The sequence below is a fragment of the Notolepis coatsorum genome (assembly GCF_963971535.1).
Source record: "Notolepis coatsorum genome assembly, chromosome: 19".
Classification (NCBI taxonomy): domain Eukaryota; kingdom Metazoa; phylum Chordata; class Actinopteri; order Aulopiformes; family Paralepididae; genus Notolepis; species Notolepis coatsorum.
Genome location: NC_140183.1, coordinates 89,822,773 through 89,845,056, shown reverse-complemented (window position 1 = coordinate 89,845,056; position 22,284 = coordinate 89,822,773). Strand labels below are relative to the sequence as shown.

The 22,284-nt window shown below is 44.5% G+C and overlaps 1 protein-coding gene across 1 annotated transcript in view; it reads left to right on the top strand.

Annotated features, from left to right (window-relative positions):
* Positions 1–16,315, top strand: part of gsk3ab (glycogen synthase kinase 3 alpha b) — a 70,736-nt gene extending 54,421 nt beyond the window's left edge. Inside the window, exons 8-10 of the mRNA XM_084336852.1 lie at positions 9,539–9,725; positions 11,929–12,006; positions 14,159–16,315. Coding sequence (XP_084192978.1) covers positions 9,539–9,725; positions 11,929–12,006; positions 14,159–14,226 — 333 coding nt within the window. The 3' untranslated portion in view covers positions 14,227–16,315. The remainder of the gene's footprint in view (positions 1–9,538; positions 9,726–11,928; positions 12,007–14,158) is intronic.
* The last annotated feature ends 5,969 nt before the right edge of the window (positions 16,316–22,284 follow it).

Here is a 22,284-nt window from a genome sequence, read left to right as displayed (position 1 = left end):
ATTTGTTAAATATATCTTGATAACTGCAGAAACCATGGTCATCGAAGATATCCCCCAATGTGTGTGTCTTTCTTTTCCCATCTAGGAAATCTGATAAGGAGTAAATTGTTATTAAATAGGGGAGAATGACTGTGCCATTTATGGTGGTTAGTACACTTTTTCTGTGTGTCACGCCATATCCGGATCACATGTGTAATAAGAGGGCCAAATCTCCAGTTGCATTGCTTAATTGATAAATTGGTGTATACTATATCCTGCAGTATATGTGGTGCCACTATGTTCTCCTCTAATGGTCTCCAGGATACCGACGCTTGAGAATCAAACCAGGTGATCAGTGGTCTTAAAGAGAACGCTTTAAAGTAATAGTTGAAGTCTGGAAAGGCTAAACCCCCGTCGGCTTTATTTCTCTGTGCAGTGGATCTTTTTATTCGTGGACGTTTATTGTTCCAAATAAATGTATATGCCATTTGTGTGTAATTTTTGCCAGTAACCAACAGGGGGGGTCTGATCAGGGTGAACTAAAGATGTCATATGGTTTTGAAGTCGGATGGCTAGTACCTTAGCGTACAGCTTGAGATCGGATCCGAGGAGGCTTAAGGGTCTATAACTACCGCATTCGGTGGAGTCTTTATCTTTCTTTTTTTTTTAAACTTAATTTTTTAGCGTTTATCGCTTTTCTGGTCAAGTATGACCGACAGATGTAGGGTGAAACGGGAGAGAGAGCAGGGGAAGACATTCGGCAAATGACGGCAAGTCCGGGAATCGAACTCGGAGTCAACCAGGTCCGTGACGCAGCACGGTATTCCGCGACGCAGCGCGGTACATGGTGTGCTACTGGAGCACCCCTGTCTTTATCTTTCTTAAACGGGAACTCCAACATTTTGTGAAATTAGCTTATTTAACATCTTCCCTGGAGTTAGACAAGAAGATACATACCTTTTTTGTCTCTGTGTGTGCATTTTAGCTTTGGGAATAGACGCTCCGTTAGCATAGCTTAGCTTCATCACTGGAAGTGAGGCAGGACAGTAGCCTTACAGTGCCTTACAGTGTATTGCAAGGTCTGACATTGACCAAATTTGATATGCATGCCCTTGGTGGGCTCTAGGTCAACTCCTGAAAAGGGGGTCAATGTCAGACCTTGCAATCAAAAGTTAGGGGGCGCACTGAAATTATGGCAAGGGTTATTAGCCCCCTAACTTTTGATTGCAAAGTCTGACATTGACCCCCTTTTCAGGAGTTGACCTAGAGCCCATGCATATCAAGTTTCGTCAATGTCAGACCTTGCAATACACTGTAAGGCACTGTAAGGCTACTGTCCTGCCTCACTTCCAGTGATGAAGCTAAGCTATGCTAACGGAGCGTCTATTCCCAAAGCTAAAATGCACGCACAGAGACAAAAAAGGTATGTATCTTCTTGTCTAACTCCAAGGAAGATGTTAAATAAGCTAATTTCCCAAAATGTTGGAGTTCCCCTTTAAGTAGGACAGATATGAGTGCCATATTGACATCCCTGGAGAAGTTCCCCTCTTTGACTGAGTATAAAATCATATCATGTATTAGGGGTCCAATTACATCCCAACATGAGAGGTACAGTTCGGGTGGAATGCCATCCCAGCCAGGGGCCTTACCACTTTGCAATTCAAAAATAGCCTCCCTGTGTGGTGGCTCTTGATGCACTGACTCCAGCATCAGTCCACTCCTTGTGAAGCTCTCTCAAATTCTTCAATGGGCTTTGCTTGACAATCCTCTCAAGGCTGCCGTTACTGTCCATGTTGCTTGTGCACCTTTTCCTACCACACCTTTTCCTTCCACTCAACCTTCTATGGATATGCTTGGATACAGCACTCTGTGAACAGCCAGCTTCTTTAGCAATGACCTTTTGTGGCTTACCCTCCTTGTGGAGGGTGTCAATGACTGTCCTCTGGATAACTGTCAAGTCAGTAGTCATCCCCATGATTGTGTAGCCAACTTATTTTTTTTTTATTTTATTTATCCTTTATTTATCCAGGAATGTCCCATTGAGATACAAGATCTCTTCTTCCAGGGAGTCCTGACCAACACAGCACACAACAAGTTTCAACATAAAACAGGGCATTAAACAAAAAACATACAATTCAAATATAAATACAGAGGGTCATTTGTGCAGTGGCAAGGAGCATAATCACATCAACAATAGCATCAGGTAAAACAGTTACATGTTTCATAAAGGGCTAATCGTAGCATACCTTTAAAAGCATTCACAGTAGGAAGTGCCTGTAGACAAAGTTTCACTTGCAGCGTATTCCATAAAAAGGGAGCATAGTGGGAGAATGCAGCTTTACCAAGCTCTGACTGCATCAAAGGAACATTTAACAGCATCCCATTTGCTGCTCGTCTGGTATTAAAAAAGCAAGTATAAAAGGACAGAAGTCTGGAGATATATAAGGGCAGCTTACCTAGCAATGACTTAAGGATAAAAATCAACATGTGTGATTGTCTTCTTTGGTACAGAGAGGACCATCCTAATGACTGATACAAAGTGCAGTGGTGGGTGCGAGAGCCTGCACCTGTTACAAAACGTATGGCAGTATGGTACGCAGAATCCAGCTTTTTAAGCAGGGAGGAAGGAGCATGCATATAGATTACATCGCCATAGTCTAATACAGGCAGAAAGGAACTCTGCACAATTCTCTTCCTGGCTTCAGACGGGAAACATTTCTTTAACCGGAAGAAAAAGCCCAGTTTAGGTCTAAGTTTTCTCAGTAGGTTCCCAATATGAACATCAAAGGCCATCTTTTCATCAATCCATATGCCCAGATATTTATAGGATGCTACTTTGTCAAGGCATGTCCCTTCCAGTGTCAGAATCGGGGGGACAGCTGTATTAGCTCGAGAGCGAGAGAAGGTCATGTACTTGGTCTTTTTTGCATTAAGGACCAGTCTTAGCCTTAGCAAGGAGTGTTGTAGTGTATTAAAAGCATCCTGTAGAAGCTCTATGGCCTGAGTTAAAGAGGAAGCCACTGTGTAAACAACTGTATCATCGGCGTATAAATGAAAACGTGCTGGGTTTATCCCATTTCCTAGTTCATTTATAAAGATGGAAAATAAGACAGGGGCCAAAATAGAACCTTGTGGAACACCTTTGTTTACAGTAAGAGCAGCTGAGGTATAATCTTCTACTGAAACACACTGAGTTCTTTCAGATAGATAGTTTTTAAACCAGCTCAAAGCCATTTTACCAAGACCTATGCAGCCAAGCCTTTGCAGTAGCAATGCATGATCCACAGAATCAAAAGCTTTAGACAGATCAACAAACAATGCTGCACAGTGTTTTTTCTTGTCCAGTGCTTCAATTATGTCATTTGAGACTAGCATAGTTGCTGAAGTAGTACTATGGCCTGATCTGAAGCCTGACTGAGACTCGTTAAGAATATTATGGTCAGTTAGAAACTTTTTCAGTTGTTCGTTTACAAGAGATTCAAAGACTTTGGCCATTACAGACAGTCTGGAAATAGGGCGATAATTATTTAGGTCAGAGGGGTCTCCGCCCTTTAATAAGGGGAGAACCATGGCCGACTTCCATGAGCTAGGTAATTCACCAGCACAAAGACTGAGATTCAAAATAGAGGTTATGGGTTCTGCAATCAGACCTGCAGCAACTTTGAAGAAGAACGGCTCTATCTTGTCTGGGCCTGAAGATTTCTTTACATCTAGGCTCATTAAAGCTTTGTGAACCTGAGAAGTCAAGATGGGGGCAAAGGTGAACAGTTGATCAGGGTCAAGTGGCGGTGGACCTGGCTCTCCTTCTGCAGCGATCATCCCTGAGTTGCTAGAATCAAAGATTGAGCCAGCAGAAATAAAATGATTATTAAAGCTGTCTGCAATATCCATTTTGCCCTTGATTTCACTCTGATTTACCCTTAAGAGATCAGGAAGGCTGTTTGGAGTGATAGAACCTGAGGAGGATTTAACAAGTTTCCAAAACTTTGCAGGGTTATTCAAATTGTCATGAATTGCATTAAGATAGTAGGCACATTTAGAGTTTTTAATCAGCTTAGTGCATTTGTTTCTTAGTGTCCTATACAGATTCCAATCTAATGGAATATTCGATTTCTTTGCTTTAGCCCAGGCAGTGTCTCTCTGTCGAATGAGAGAGGACATAGAATCATTAAACCAGGGGTTATCTTTACCGCTTATCCTAGATGTCCTAAAAGGAGCATGCTTGTCACATATAGCCAAGAAGGTGGATTTAAAATAATTCCATGCTAACTCAACATCGGTCATAAGTGAAACAATGTGTAAATCACTATTAAAAACATCATGTAGAAACGCTTGCTCATCGAAATGTTTGAATCGTCTCTTATGAATGAAACGTGGCTTTCCTTTAGGGACCTTACAGGTTCTCACACAAGCAATTGCGCAGTGGTCGCTTATATCATTACAAAACGTGCCTACTGCGGAGAAACGGTGAGGTGCGTTTGTAAGAATAACATCAATCAAAGTGGACTTCTCTAAATCTTTTTGGTTTAACCGAGTTGGCGAGTTAACTAGTTGCACCAAGCAGAGAGAGTCACAAGTGTCCTTGAAAGAGTTTTGTAAATCCGTTTGCCAGTCCCAGTTTAGGTCTCCGAGTAGAACCATCTCGGATTTAGTCCAGTTATGGAGAAGATTGGAGAGTATGTTCGTGGCTTCGCTTGTGGCAGCGGGCGGGCGGTAGCATCCGACCACTATAATGTCTGAACCATTTGGGAGCGATAGTTTAATTACAGAGAGTTCAAAGCATTTCGGTTTTGTTAGGGATTCGATGCAGGTGCAGTCTAAATGGTTTTTAACATAAATTGCAACCCCGCCCCCTTTTCCCACACGGTCTGTTCTAAAGACATTGTAATCTTTTATATTTATCATATCATTTGTAATCGACTTTTTGAGCCACGTCTCAGAAAGGATAATGATATCAGAGTCAGTCGAATCGGCCCATATTCTGATGGAGTCCATCTTATTAATCATGCTGCGAACATTAAGGTGAAAAAGACGTAATCCGTCTTTCGTTCTAAACTCCTCTGGCGTTTGCAGCTGACACAGTTCTGGGCCTGGATTCGGTTTCACGTTACCCGACATCAGGAGTAGGAGAATTAGGAGCCAGGTCTTCCTCGCTGGGCTGGTCGGCTTGCCGTCGCAAGTGCGCGCTGCATAGGGGGAAAGTCTCCCATTTCCCTGGGCCCATAGACAACGTATTCCTCGTGGCAGAACCCCGGGTAGATGAGAACCTGAACCAGACTTGAGACTGAGAGACAATTTAAAGGCTCAGGAAACCTTTGCAGGTGTTTTCGGTTTATCTGAATAGAGTGTGACACCATGAGTCTTTTAATATTGAACTTCTTCACAATATTCAAATTTTCTGAGATACTGAATTTGAGGTTTTCATGAGCTGTAACAGCTAGAGCTGCCGCGATTACCGCGGTATCGCGGTTACATCACGCCCACCGCAAGAGTAGGCTGAATACCGCATCACTGCTATTTTTTTATAATAATAATAAAGTACCCTCCTCTCGTTGGGCTTGCGGCTCTGCAGATATACCCTACTCCTCTATCGAGGTTCCAAGCGACCCTATTGGGTACCAGAAAAGTCACGTGAAACATTGCAGACCACTGATTGGTCAGAAGAGAGACGCGTCACATGTTTTTACGTCCTGAATGTCACCAATTGATCAGAGCTCATCACAACACGGCTAATAACGTTAGCTTTAGCTCCCCGCCGGAGTGGACTACCATCGCTCCTCAGGAGTACTAAACGAGCTCACAAGCCACGGCAATGGGGGGGGGGGGGTCGGCTGCTGATGGAGGCGCAGTGTTCAGGGTAACAGAGCATGAGGTGAGGCGGACCTTTAAAAAAGTGAATATCAGGAAGGCAGCAGGTCCGGACGGCATCCCCGGCCGCGTCCTAAAAGTCTGTGCCGACCAACTGGCCCCAGTATTCACTGACATATTTAACCTGTCCTTAGAACAGGCTGTCATCCCCACCTGCCTGAAGAAGTCCACTATTATCCCTGTACCCAAAAAATCCAAGCCTGCTTGCCTCAACGACTACCGCCCTGTAGCTCTCACCTCCATAGCCATGAAGTGCTTTGAGAAGCTAGTAAAGGGCTACATCTGCTCCTCCCTCCCTATCAACATGGACCCCCTGCAATTTGCATACCGCCCCAACAGGTCCACGGAGGACGCCATAGCCCATGTGCTGCACACAGCAGCATCACACCTGGACAAGAGGCAGGGGAACTATGTGAGAATGCTATTCATCGACTACAGCTCGGCATTCAATACCATAGTCCCCTCCATACTCATAGCCAAGCTCAGGGACCTGGGCTTGAACTATGACCTCTGCCAGTGGGTCTTGGACTTCCTGACTGGCAGACCCCAGGTGGTGAGAGCAGGCAACTGCACCTCCTCATCCATCACCCTCAACATAGGGGCCCCCCAGGGCTGTGTTCTGAGTCCCCTCCTCTACTCCCTGTACACACACGACTGTGTGGCTCAGCGGAGTAGCAATACAATCATCAAATTTGCTGACGACACAGTGGTGGTGGGCCTGATCTCTGCCAACGACGAGAGGGCCTACCTGGAAGAGGTCAAGGTCCTGGCGGGATGGTGCCAGGAAAACAGCCTCTCCCTGAACGTCAGCAAAACAAAGGAGATGATTGTGGACTTCAGGAGGTCGTGGGTCAAGGACTACAGCCCCCTCAGCATCGACGGGGCACCGGTTGAGAGAGTCAACAGCTTTAAGTACCTCGGAGCCTACATATCCGAGGACTTGACATGGACCACACACATTGACAGTGTTGTGAAGAAGGCACGACAACGCCTCTACTTCCTCAGGCGCCTAAGGAAGTTCCAAGTCAGTCAGAAGATCCTTAAGAACTTCTACTCATGTACAATAGAGAGCATCTTGACCGGCAACATCACCTCCTGGTTTGGGAATAGCACTGCACAAGACCGAAGCAGACTACAAAGAGTGACACGTTCAGCCGAACGCACAATTGGAGGGGGGCTCCCCACCCTCCAGAACATTTACAACAAGCGTTGCAAGGGCAAGGCTAAGATAATCATTAAAGACTCCAGTCACCGAACAACTGCCTCTTTGAACTGCTGCGGTCAGGCAAGCGATACCGGAGTCTCAAGGCGAGCACAGAAAGACTCAGAAGAAGCTTCTATCCCCAGGCCATCAGGCTGCTAAACGAACAATGAATGAACACTACACAACAACAACCACCAAACGCACATAGCACACACATCCACACGCACACACTCACTTTAAACAAACACACTGTAGCACCCACTCCACACACTTAGCACACACCCACTTTAAACAAACACACTGTAGCACCCACTCCCCACACTTTATATTTATTGATGAAGGATTGCACTACAACTCGTACACCTTACTGTAAATTGTACCTAAATTGTACCTCATCCCATTTCTGCTTTGCACTAGATAGTACTGTACATTAGTACACTGCATAGTATTGTATATTATATGGTAACTCAGAACATTGTACATATGTCTATACCGAACACTGTGACCTCATTTTCTTCTTCTAAATTACATGCTATACTATGTTATTTGATACTATCTTGTCTAGCACAGTCTCTGGAGCGTAACAGTAAGAAGCATTTTGTATGAAAGTATTCTGTACTTCTGTATGACAACTATTAAAGAAACTTGAAACTTGAGACATAATGATTTTACTGTCTGCAACGAATGTTATAATAAAAGCCCTTCGTTCTATACACTTGTCTGATTGAAAACTTTATTAACAGACCGCAGAATGGGACAACTCAGCACGCTCTGAGCAAAGAAAGGAGAATTGCGTATTGCTTGCCCTTGCTATGGTCCGGTAAATACGCTGATGTTATTGAACGTGTAACTATATAACGTTAATGCCACAAAACGAATGATAAAGTAGTAACTTTATAATAATAATAATAAGAAAGGGTCGGGGGGGTAACCAGCTAACTGAGTGAACGGCGCACGACCAGAGGGGAAACTTCGAATCCGTGTTTCACTTTCAATAACGAATGCGTGCTTGCCGAATCCCAAACAATATTCATGCTGCAAAGTCATCCTCTAAAGATAGACATTTAGACTAGAGGCAGGCTATATGCTATAAAGAGTAGACTACTAAAAGAAAATGCATTCAAACTTTTCGCAAATTTAGCCACAGGCAAATTTGGGCGGTAAGGAAAACATCAATACCGCGGCAGCTCTAGTAACAGCCATAATCATCTAAATTAAAACGAATAAAAGCTTGAAATATTTCACTTTGTGTAATGAATCTATAATTTGAGCTTCGCTTTTTGAATTGAATTACTGAAATAAATGAACTTTTCCACGATATTCTAATTTATGAGCTGCACCTGTATGAACTAACCTTCGTACTGTATTTTACTTTTTTTTTTATCCACTTTTTCTCCCATTTTTCTATATTTTCTCCCATCCCAATTTCGTATCATCCAATTCAACCCTCCCCCGTCACGAACGCTGTTTCTTGCCTCCCACAAGCCGGCTGCAATGTGGACTAAGTCATACATAGCACAAGTCCCCTCCGGTACTTGAGGTAACAGCAGTCGCATCTTTTCACCTGCGCAGCTCGATCTCTCAGTGGCGAGGAGTAACACGTGGGAGGCTCACGCTGCCCCCGACACTTCCTGATTCTACTGCGCAGGCGCACCAACCGACCTGTAGGAGTCGCTGTCCACAACGCCCGATCCCCACCCATCAGTTTCCCACCCCCTAATACGGCCAATGTGTATTAGTAAGGACGACCAGCTAAACTGAAAGCAATGTGGAGCGCTGGGCTCGAACAGGCGAGCCCAGCGTCTCCGCATTCGTGGCGAGCGCCTTGCCCACTACGCCACGTAGCCACTGTCTTTTACTATTATGCACTCTGCTTCTAAGAAATCTACCTTGCCTATATTACTACCTACTATGCTAATATGTCTATACTACTATGCACTCAAGACTAGACTGTAGCACTCAAGTTCAACACTGTTTGACGAACAATGTTACTTACCCTTAGCTGCCAGGGTTGTACCCTTCCTGCTTGTTGTACAGAACTTGTATGGCTAAATGTAGTGCTTAAAGCAAGCAAGCAGATTGATACTATGAAACAGTTTTATCAACACAAACAAATGCTTATTTCAAAATGTTTTGCTGGTGTAAAATGGAAACAATGTAGCAGCAACAAAAGGTGTTGCTAGGTTACAAATTAATTTTATATCACTGTCATTTAGTGTAATCAATCAACAGAATGGAAACAAAGCCAAGTGATTAATAGCATTATTTGAATGTCACTCGGCCAATCACAATGTGAGGTCAGAACGGACTGGTATAATAGTTTCGTCAACAGTGTCCAGAATTGACCCGGCTCGAGCCCCGCCCTCTTTTCTCGACCTTCCAATCGCAATCATCTCTTCCCTTAGACTTTGTTTTCCGCTCATGATGAACACGGGGGCCCCTATATTAACCTGTTGAACATGGTCTCTTCTCATTGGTCTCCACCAGGTGTTCAAGCCTCGCACCCCTCCAGAGGCCATCTCGCTGTGTTCTCGGCTGTTGGAGTATACGCCGGTCACCAGGCTGTCCCCCCTGGAAGCCTGTGCCCACGCCTTCTTCGACGAGCTGCGCCAGCCCAACACCCGCCTGCCCAGCGGCCGAGAGCTGCCCCTCCTCTTCAACTTCAGCTCTGTCGGTCAGTCATCCGTCTCTATCTACCGTACTTTTTGCACTATAAGCCGCACCTGACTATAAGCCGCAGCAGCTAAATTGAATGATGTGTACATATATAAGCCGCACTGGACTATAAGCCGCAGGTGTTTTAATGTTTAATTACCATATGTAATTAGCATTGGGACACAATACTGTCGGACAAATAACAAGAATTAACTCATTTACAAGTTGTATTAAGTTTAGCAAATAAGGGAACAGATAAATAACATTTCAATGCAGTCAAAAAAGCAATATTTTGATTTTTACATTTTCGGGTTTGGTCACGTCGAGTCACATATAAGCCGCACCGTTATATAAGCCGCAGGGTCGAAAAATGGGGGGAAAAGCCGCGGCTTATAGTCCGAAAAGTACGGTACTCTCTCTCTCTTTCACTCACTCACTCACACAGTGGGACACTCTGTTGCCTATACTCAATTTATACCTACCTACTGCTTTCTACTGTCTACAACTGCCCTACACTGTAATCATAATAATCTTAGCTACCCTCCTCATACTATATAGTCTACTCATATACCGGTACTCTGTATGATGGCATGTACAACAGTCCTGTATATACCTTTATATATTTACCGCACATCTGTCTGTAGTACATATCTGTCTGAATATACCTGCATATAATTCTTCTATATGTAACGGTTGTGACAACGTCACCTCAAACTTCGATGCCCCGAGTGGGAGTCGAACCCCGGTCTCTCACACCGCAGGCAGCAACACAGACCGCTATACCAAGAGGTGAATCCACTTCTTGCTATTGGGTCTGGATGCCTCTGGGGAATGAGTTTACTTGCAGTACCGCTTAACGTCCACAGCCACTTCACTTACTGTCCCTCGTGACTGTGGATAGACTGCGGTACCTCCGTTACATATATACTTACTTATACACCTGCATATAACCCATATAACTGTATGATAGCATGTACAATAATGCTGTATATACCGTGTATACATCTGTCTGTACATACCTGCACATACTCCTTTTACATATCTGTAGATACTATATATATATATTAGGGATGCTCGATATTGGCTTTTTTACCGATACCGATATTGTCCAACTCTTAATTTCCGATACCGATATCAACCGATACCGATATATGCAAGGTTTCCCCCCCCAAAAAATGGAATTATTTCAGGTAATTAACATTACATATCTCTTGTCGTGGAATTAACACAACATTATGCATACTTTTGACAATAAATAAAATCAGAATCTGTTCTTACTTGCTTGCCTGGGTAAATAAAGGTTAAATAAATGTAAAAAAAAAAAATGAATACCGATATTTTCAGATATCACATTTTAATGCCAATATCGGTAGGCCGATAATATCGGACATCCCTAATATATATATATATATCTGTACATATCCCTTACCTACTCATACTAATTATACCCATTTTAATCACCTGTACATTATATATTACTATCGCACTTTACAGTTACATTTGCACGCTGGTTACATTTGCATGCTGGTTGGATGCCAAACTTATTTTCGTTGTACTGCACTTTTCTGTGCTGTGACGATTTAAAGGAATAATCTGTAATGTCATCAAAGAGCGACCCCTAGGCAAAGGAAGACCTGCTTGGTGTTGTGCTTTTTGTTTCCTTTTTTTGAGGTGTGGCCAGCAGTAGCAACCTCTACTGCCTCTATCCCCACTGAAATCCAACCCACATATCATGTAAACGTAGCCCATTCCCACATTGTCTTCTTTTGCCTAGAGGTCGCTGTTTGACGACATTACAGATTGTACCTTTCTAAAAGGAGTCGTGAGCCACACTTCTTGACTTGGATATGTGTGCTTCACACACTCTATTGGTAAGCCAATGTAATATCCTAAATCAGCGGTTCTCAAACTACCCAAAGTGGGGTTGTGGGTAGGTGACAGTGGAGTCGTGCATTGGTGTTCTGGCAACATATTTTGGCTAAATATGCCTAGTTTTATAAATGTGTATTGATAACATAGTGCTGTAATAAAATCCTCTAATAAATATGCATGATCAAGTTCAACAACATGTGCTTTTATTTTTATATTCCTTAATTCCACTTTGAAATTACGCGATACATTAAGTGTGGGGTCGCCAAATTCTAAATAAAGTGGGGTTGTGGTATAAAAAAGTTTGAGAACCCCTGTCCTAAACCATACTGTGTCTGTGTGTTGTCTTTCAGAGCTCTCTATTCAGCCCCAATTGAACTCTACGCTCATTCCTCCTCACGCTCGTGCACAGACATCACCTGCCTCACATGGTATGTATGACGACTGACGATACCTTCATAGAAACCTTATCTGACTGGTACACATGTTGACAAATGTGTTATTAAATATGTTATAGCTATAGTGGCCAGATCTCTTCATATTGTCAATTGTACAAAGCAGTCAGCCCAAGGTAATCTCACAGAGCCATCAGTTTTTCAACCTTTCCATCAAATTTAAAATGTGTATGGACACTGAAAATGGTATTGGCAGAGCAATCTTTCCTGCAAACTCCCCCACCTTCTTTGGTAATGTTCCAGGTGCTTAGCAAGGTTTGTATAGTCTGCTGGAAACGACACCCAGTAAGCCATCGCCTAGCTATAGAAGTTATGACAATAATAATAACACAAAGTGGAGATGTGTGCATCTCCGGCCAGATCGCTAGCTAGCTATCTGATGTCTAGGGGTGTGCCAGTCATGAAAATCGGATTGTTGTCGACCGGCATGAACAAATTAAATAAATAAGAACGTAAAACCATCCAGTGAGCAGGAAGGGGTGTTTCATCGTCACAAATCCAATTCTACATTACGCCTCGGCACACAATGTGATTTAGCGTTTTTTGAGATGCGTTTTGTGTGGCAGGAGACTAGGAGAGGTAGAACTGTGTTATTCCGCCTATAAACACAAACCTGCTTACTACCTGCTTAGTAGCTGAGATGGTTCTTTCCTCATACAAGGATTAAGCTTTAGCTTCTGTAGTTAGAATTTCAATTTGACACTTCCTGGTCGCAAGCAAGCAAGGCCAGTTCAGCACCCTGCCACGTTCAGTCTGAGGGAGTCTCAGCTTTACATTCAGGCTTATAGTAATATTTCCATATAAATCTCCCTATAATCATACGGGTGGCTACGTGGCGTAGTGGGCAAGGCACTCGCCACGAAATGCTGGAGACGCTGGGCTCGTCAGTTCGAGCCCAGCGCTCCACATTGCTTTCAGTTTAGCTGGTCGTCCGTACTAATACACATTGGCCGTATTAGGGGGTGGGAAACTGATGGGTGGGGATCGTGCGTTGTGGACAGCGACTCCTACAGGTCGGTTGGTGCGCCTGCGCAGTAGAATCAGGAAGTGTCGGGGGCAGCGTGAGCCTCCCACGCGTTATTCCTCGCCACTGAGAGATCGAGCTGCGCAGGTGAAAAGATGCGACTGCTGTTACCTCAAGTACCGGAGGGGACTTGTGCTATGTATGACTTAGTCCACATTGCAGCCGGCTTGTGGGAGGCAAGAAACAGCGTCCGTGACAGGGGAGGGTTGAATTGGATGATACGAAATTGGGATGGGAGAAAAATATAGAAAAATGGGAGAAAAAGTGGATCAAAAAAAAAATCTCCCTATAATCATTAAGCATTAAAACGGAACCATTATTCAGAATTTATTTTCTTCATTTGTAGCCTAAACCCTGCTGTTTTCCTGCTTTATGAAAAGGGGGATGGTGACCTCAAAGTGAGTGCATTGCACTTGAATAATGATCTCGTTCCTGGAAGAAAGGAGAGGAATAGCTTTTGGTAGACTTGATCCATTTTTAGATACTGTGCCATTTAAAATAAAATGTGAGACCGTTATGATGCTCAATTGATTTTGATTGAGGTCACCCACCCACAGATTAAACATCTGTCACAAGGTCCACTAATAATCTATGCAATTTAGTTTTTAGCTTGTTTCGTTTTCCATCTTGCTTGTTGACCGAAATAATTCTTATGATGGCACAGACCCCACCCCCCAAAACCATTTTCAAAGTGCAGTGTCCCCAGAAGTACATGGGATATATGAAAAAGGATGGATGTCTCTGAGATTAGGCCTGTGGCTAAATTAAACCACTAAGAATAGCGATCTGTCATAGGTTGGCAAAATTAAACCACTTTAAGAATAGCGAGCTGTCTGTCATCATAGGTTGGCAAAATTAAAAGCACTTAAAAATAGTATTGTAAAAAATCAAGTCACAAGTCTAAGCGGAGCAGTAATGAAGCGATGTCACATTTTACAGCATCATTTGAGCAGTTCTACCACTGCAGAGAAAGTAGACATTTCAAGTTTGAACATGGTAGCATGTAACTCTCTGTAATCTGGCTTCTATTTTATCGTGCTCAGGGCATGTATGAATGACTGAGCTATGTATCTGATGTGTTCTCTCTCTCCTCCCCCCCTGCAGAGGGTAGTGTGTCAGACAGTCCCGCCCAGCCCAGCTCAGCACCTGGATCCCTCAACAACAGCACCTGAACACCCATCTTGCTGTCACCCCTTCTCCTGTCTCCCCCCCCCCCCCCCCCTATCCTATCCTCCCTCCCTTCCTCTACTATTCTCTTCTCTCCTCCGCTATTATTCTCCCTCTCCTCTCCTGGCTCCAAACTTCTCAAAAAATAAACAAAATGAAGAGAGAGAGAATGAGAGAGAGAAACAACTATACAGGCACTCAAAACATTGCTTATTCCTCCCTGGGATGTTACCTGTTTATGTGACACTGAGCTGAAGGAAGGTGTGCGTGTTGCAGTAACACACCAGTAGCCACACCTGGGTATGTGGGGCCCTAGTCTTGCCCATATGGAACGGTGAAGCTAGGGATGGTAGTTTGCTCGAGATGCGGAGTTGGGGGGGGGGGGGGGGCATCTACATGTTCTGTGGATCTAACAATAGGACTGTCTGTATTATAATCTCTAATAATTGACTTTTATCCCTTTTTATGTTCTATTTATTTGCATTAGGTAATTTTATGTGTGTCGACGGCGCTGGCGAATGGGGATCTAGAATGGGCTGTGGGGTTGAGACATGCGGGCCACGTCTTGGGGCCTGACCGATATCGACAATCATCCCGCGTAGAGTTAGGAGCGGTCCGGTTTGCATCGTTTGTCGCTTGTACAACCCGCCCCCCCCTCCCCGTAGAGAGGTTTTAGAAGGAATGTCCGTTCCAACACTCTCCCCACACCGAACTCTGCTTAAACGTCTCGTCACTTCACTCTGGCTGATGATGGTGAACGAAAGAATAGAATCATGACTCTTTTTCTTTTAAATTTCTTTTTTCCTTTATTCATTTTATCCCAATTCAATGGCAGACGGAGGCGAGGCATTGATTTGGCTGGTCTTCTCTCGTTGGCATTTTAGGAAAGGAACAAGAAAGGGTGATTTTAGAAGTTGTCGTCGCAGAAGGTGGTTCCTACGCTGTAGAGGAACCTGCCTTTACAACCTGTCAAAAGTCTTAAATGTCTTTTTATTTGAATGAGGGACCTTTTTCTTCTTTCTTTTTTTAAGGATGGAATGCTCATTATCATGAGCACATGATCACTCTCTACAGTATAAGCTTTTGTCCTTGTTGTCCTTGTTGCTTTTGCTGGAAAGCCAATGTCTGATGTACTGTGTTGCACATGTCCAAAAGGAGCAGGGGAGCAGGAGGGGGAGGGCTGGGCTGGGGGCAGCAGCTAGCTGTGGATACTGTCCAGCTGATGACATAACTTGCTTCCTTGTATTGAAGTGACAGTAATAAGTAAAACCTTGATGTCTCAAATGTCATATCTGCGATTGCCTGAGCACCTGCCCGGCACATCGGCTGTAGGATGAATATAGACATCATGTTGTTATTATGTTGCACTTCTATAGTGTTCAAGATTTCATACAGTTTCCTATGGGCATGATTATGTTGTTTCAAGGATGTATGTTCCAAGTATGACTCATTGGATGCAGGCACTAAAACTTTTAGGTACAGAAACTAAATGGATATATGTGTGAGTGTATATATACGGTATATATATATATATATATATATATATTCACCACTCACCTGGGTCTTCAGTTTAAGCCTAGATGCACACACTTGGCATTCATACAGGGGAGGTCTTCGGTGTGTGTGTGCACGCCCCCCCCCCCCCCCCGTGTGTGGTGACTTTGAATGGGTTTTCTGTGTGCGTGTGATTAATCAGGTGCCCCCTTCTCAGCAGCCTGCTTATGGCGCTCATAAATCATGTGTTTCTCCCCGGTCCTGTTTATGGTGGTAGCTACTGATTTGGGAATGACCACACAGCCCTCCTACACTGTACTGTTAGCACGGGACTAGCTTTCTTCCAGCCACCACACAGCCCTCCTACACTGTACTGTTAGCACAAGACTAGCTTTCTTCCAGCCACCACACAGCCCTCCTACACTGTACTGTTAGCACAAGACTAGCTTTCTTCCAGCCACCACACAGCCCTCCTACACTGTACTGTTAGCACAAGACTAGCTTTCTTCCAGCCACCACACAGCCCTCCTACACTGTACTGTTAGCACAAGACTAGCTTTCTTCCAGCCACCACACAGCCCTCCTACACTGTACTGTTAGCTCGGGACTAGCTTTCTTCCAGCCACCACACCACCAATGTGCATGTTCACCTCTGAGTCACTTGCACTAGACATCTTCCATGGACTACAATGACCTAACCCCCCCCCCCACCCCTCCCCAAATAAATTAATTTAAAAAACCACTTTTTGGAGCCCCCCCCCCCCCCCATGTCATCTTCCTCCTCTCTCTTTCCCTCCCTCTTCTTCCCTTTCTCCTCACTGCTAAACTGTAAATATCAAGTACCTTTTATTTTATTTTGTTATTATTATTATTATTTTCTTTTGTTATTGTTATTATATTGTTCTTGTAATTTCTTTATTTTTTTTCCTCTTTAGTAGAGAGGAGCCGCTGGTGCCTCAGCGACCGGTGGCTCTTTATCCTGTCTCTCAAAAAGTCTGTAAATACGATTTCATTTCAGTCCCTGGTTCCAGGGGGGGAAAAACAGAACAAAATGTTTCTCTCGTTTTATTCTCTCTCCCTCCAGTTCTCTGTCGACGCCTTTCCCCGTTTCCCGAGCCCCCCCCCCCCTTAAATGTTGTCACATGATCATTTTATTTATTGTATCGCTTTTTGGGCAGGGGGGGTACATTTTGTTTCTCCATCGGGGAGGTAGGGTGGGTATAAGATGAAGGGTATTATTCTTTTTGTGTTTTATCAGAAGTCCAACAATGTCACATGCAAAATGATACGACATCCAAGATACTGTACTTCGATCCAGACATGGGGAGCGATGCCTCTTTTTTTTTATTTTATTTAATTTTTTTTCAATCAATGGTCTTGTCTGTATGTATGCAGGTACACACACTAGCCAGTAGGTGGAACTCCTGGGTTTTACCCTTTTCTTTTTTTTGTGAAGGGACTTTCACATGCCTCTGGGTCTGTATGGGGTCGATGGTTTGGGGGGTGAACACAGATCAGCCCTTGTGTGCGTTTGCGGCCCGGTGACGATGGTGCTGCTTGTGGGTGGGTGTGGAGGAGAGAAGAGAGGTTGGGGGGGGGGAGGGGTGAAATCTGTCGGATGCTGTGTACCATCTTCTGTGTCTCCTCAACTCCTGTCTCCTTGCTTTCTGTGTTAGTTTTTCTTTTGTCTTTTCTTCTTTTTTTGTATGAGTGTAATAGAGGTGCCCTGTTACTTCTGTTTTCCTTTGCGTGTTTTGTATGAATGTAGCGGGTGGGGGGGGGGGGGGGGGGGGGGGGCTGCTGACTCATTACTGTGGGTAATGGGCGAATTAGTTACCCAAGAGCGACCCTTAGGGAATGTGTGAGTGCGTATGCGTGTTGGGAGAGCGCGGGACACATTTTTCTGTGCCCCGAACGCTGTCCTCGGATGAAGAGATGTCTAAATGTGTTTTTATTTTTGCTTCCCCCCCCCCCCTTTTTTTTTGTCATGCATTGGTTTTAATTTGTTGTGATCCTGCTCTTTTACTGCCCTTGCCTGAGGGCAAAATGTCATAGTTGGGAATAGAACGGTTGTCTAAAGGAGATGATGAGGGAGAGAGGGATGGAGGGAGAGAGACTGTTTTTGTTTGTTGGTATAAATAATTACTCATTAATAAAGTGATGAAACAGCCCCCCGTCTCATCTCCCTGTTTTTAATGAGATTATTTATAGGATCCCAAGTTTTCTTCCAAGAACAGTTGACTTGAACATTATGTACACCTAAACTTGTGTTTAACAACCTTTTTATTTGTGAAGTGGTTTACCTAATGTACTTTTTAAAGCTGATATTAATCTTCATTCTTGAAATTCATGCAAGTACCATCGGGTTACAAATAAAGTGAACATATGGTGTTTTTTAATGAATGGCTGGATTTTATACTATAAAGGATTCATATGTATAGACTAGTAAATCAAATATTTGTAAAGCCCGAAATCACAAGGTAATGCCCCCATGGGCTGTACAAGTCTGAACAAGTTGAGAAGAAACATCACAATAAAATCCAAATATGTGTCACTCCCAGACATTCCCCAATGAAGATGAGGAAAAACACTAAAAACCTACCAATAGGAAAAAAGCACCACAAGCGATGTGGAGGAGAGAAACCTCAAAGGGGATCCCCCAACTTGGATGTCGTGATTATATAGTGTTGCTATGGGTGGAGAATAAAACAGGCGAATAGTTGGTATGTATATACATGTAATAAAATGCATATGTACATGCAATAGCAACTAAGGTACATAAGATTTTTTTTAGGGCTAAATCTCGAGGCTCGGAGCTCAAAATGAGCATTCCATTTGGATGTATGTATGTATGTATGTATTCCACTCTGATCCATTTCAAGTATGGGGGTGACGTAGAGAATATTGCACCACCTTGGCCATCACCACGAGACATCCACCACCTTGGCCATCACCACGAGACATCCACCACCTTGGCCATCACCACGAGACATCCACCACCTTGGCCATCACCACGAGACATCCACCACCTTGGCCATCACCACGAGACATCCACCACCTTGGCCATCACCACGAGACATCCACCACCTTGGCCATCACCACGAGACATCCACCACCTTGGCCATCACCACGAGACATCCACCACCTTGGCCATCACCACGAGACATCCACCACCTTGGCCATCACCACGAGACATCCACCACCTTGGCCATCACCACGAGACATCCACCACCTTGGCCATCACCACGAGACATCCACCACCTTGGCCATCACCACGAGACATCCACCACCTTGGCCATCACCACGAGACATCCACCACCTTGGCCATCACTACGAGACATCCACCACCTTGGCCATCACCACGAGACATCCACCACCTTGGCCATCACCACGAGACATCCACCACCTTGGCCATCACCACGAGACATCCACCACCTTGGCCATCACCACGAGACATCCACCACCTTGGCCATCACCACGAGACATCCACCACCTTGGCCATCACCACGAGACATCCACCACCTTGGCCATCACCACGAGACATCCACCACCTTGGCCATCACCACGAGACATCCACCACCTTGGCCATCACCACGAGACATCCACCACCTTGGCCATCACCACGAGACATCCACCACCTTGGCCATCACCACGAGACATCCACCACCTTGGCCATCACCACGAGACATCCACCACCTTGGCCATCACCACGAGACATCCACCACCTTGGCCATCACCACGAGACATCCACCACCTTGGCCATCACCACGAGACATCCACCACCTTGGCCATCACTACGAGACATCCACCACCTTGGCCATCACCACGAGACATCCACCACCTTGGCCATCACCACGAGACATCCACCACCTTGGCCATCACCACGAGACATCCACCACCTTGGCCATCACCACGAGACATCCACCACCTTGGCCATCACCACGAGACATCCACCACCTTGGCCATCACCACGAGACATCCACCACCTTGGCCATCACCACGAGACATCCACCACCTTGGCCATCACCACGAGACATCCACCACCTTGGCCATCACTACGAGACATCCACCACCTTGGCCATCACCACGAGACATCCACCACCTTGGCCATCACCACGAGACATCCACCACCTTGGCCATCACCACGAGACATCCACCACCTTGGCCATCACCACGAGACATCCACCACCTTGGCCATCACCACGAGACATCCACCACCTTGGCCATCACCACGAGACATCCACCACCTTGGCCATCACCACGAGACATCCACCACCTTGGCCATCACTACGAGACTTCCACTCACAGGGACAGGGGTTAGAGTTCCCGTGTTTGTAGTGGGCAGACATAGGAGCAATAAATACATGTAATAAGCGCATATGAATAGAATAGAAGTACTTAGCCCAGCTATGAAGTAGAGCAGGCATGGTTTAGATGTTGTAGGTCCGTGGTGCTCATAACCAATATGAGGTAGAACACTCACTTCAATCAAATTTTTTTTAATTTTTAATTTATTCAGGCAAGCAATTAAGAACAAATTCTTATATACAAAAGCAGACATACTAAAACACTTGAGTCAATGACTCGGAGAGACCCGGCTTAGACTGTTCCTGTGTTTGCAGTGAGCAGACATAGGAGCACTAGATTCATGTAATAAGCATTATATATATGCATACATAGTAGCATAGAATCAAGTTATATAAGAAAAGTATTCAATTAAAGTAGTAAATATAACTAAGAACAGGCAGAGGCCTACAATCGCTAGTATACTGGATGATATACAGTATAAGACGATGGCTCAGGGCCATTTGCCCCGGGGGGCAGGAGAACTACTCAGAGCAGGTAAGGTTTGACGTTGTAGGTTGGATAGAAGATGGTATGAATGGGGCCAGTGATGCTCATCCAGTATGAGGTAGAACGGTCACTGGAATCTGTATATCGATATATCCACTCGGAGAGACCGGGACAGGGTTTTGAACATCTCAAAGCAAATAACAGACATCCTAACTGAACTAGACAGATTAAACTAAGGGTCTGGCCCCGACCAGGTGACATCAGGGTAGGCTGAAGGAGAGAGAAAAGATTGATCTTTAGCAAGTGTTACAAAGGGTCAGATTAAACTGAATATATATATTTATTGTTTGATATCCCTTGTATAATATTTATATATCGTTTGATATCCCTTGTATATTATTTGTATATATACACGGAATATCCCTTTACCTGCGTACAAACCAGAGTAATATGCGCTCTCCTATTGGACACCCCCCCCCCAGGCTCCAGGCAGTCTCGTACTCCGACAGGTGCAGTGGGCGAGTTTGGGGCATGTTACAACATGCCTTTGGCAGTGCAGTGATTCAGGACCAGAGTGACCAGGTTGGCACTAGATTATCACTTAAGTATAAATACGGCGCAGGTGTAAACAGCAGTAGTTCATCAAGTAGTTCAAGTTCAGTTCAAACCTTAAGACCTTCACCACAAGTCAACGTGCAAGTGAAGTGAGCAACCTTGCGTCTAAATAGAGCACTTGGAACATGTGCGAATAGGATAGTAAAAGTGTCAGAGTTTAGTGAAGTAACGTCAAGTTCAACCTAGTTTAATGTGAAGTATAGTGCACAGGAGAACCTACACTGGCGACTGCAGAACCTTTTCTGGTTGGATTATATTGCTTTGGTACCGTGACTGCTGGAGCAGAGAACCGTCGACCCCACTATCGTTTGGGATCTACCCCCCGTGAGGATCTTCACTCGAGCCCGCCTCTAGGAAGAGGCTGGCTAGCTGTCTTCCATGCTGTCGAGCATACTGGATTATAGCTGTTGCTTTGTCTACTGATCAAGGGAGTACTGCACTGGCTCCTGTATCTGGAACCTCGTTATTCCTTGTTGACCCAGACTTTGTACCCGAACATTCCTCTACCCTGCCGGCCTTACACCCGGAGGGAACCCCCCAGTGTCTCCAGCTGGTACTAGTGTGCCCTATGTAATTGCTATGCCACAGGTGGCGTCAGTTTAGACCCATCTTAGTATTCATACTATTCTCATTGACTTACGCTCTTGACTTACTTTACGTGTGTTCTTCGCCATACAAGCGCGAGCATAATTCTCAATCTGTAACCTAACGTTGCTTGATAATAATAAATACCCTCTAAATAGTACTTTATGTGTCATTGCCGTATTCTTGTGTGGGTGTTCACCATATATATTCATGTACTGTATGGCCAGTAATTAAAGTACATAACTAGTAGTGGTTTAATATACCATACTCTTCAATACAGTCAGGGAATTGTACCCCTCAGTTACAGCAAGGATTTAAAAGCTTCGACAGAGCGAGCGCCCCTCACGACAGCGGGTACGACTTTTGTACTAAGTAAACTATACATGTATAGACTAGTAAATGGTTGCTTTTTTATATAGCGCTTTTATCCAAAGCGCTTTAAAATGTGTTACTCACATAGATTCTGATCAATCGGCCAGTATCATGTCTTCTTGTGTTATCATCTCTCCATCCACTCCCTCTGCGTTGTGTCATTTTAATGATCCTGACGTCTCCTATACTGGCTGTACAATCCT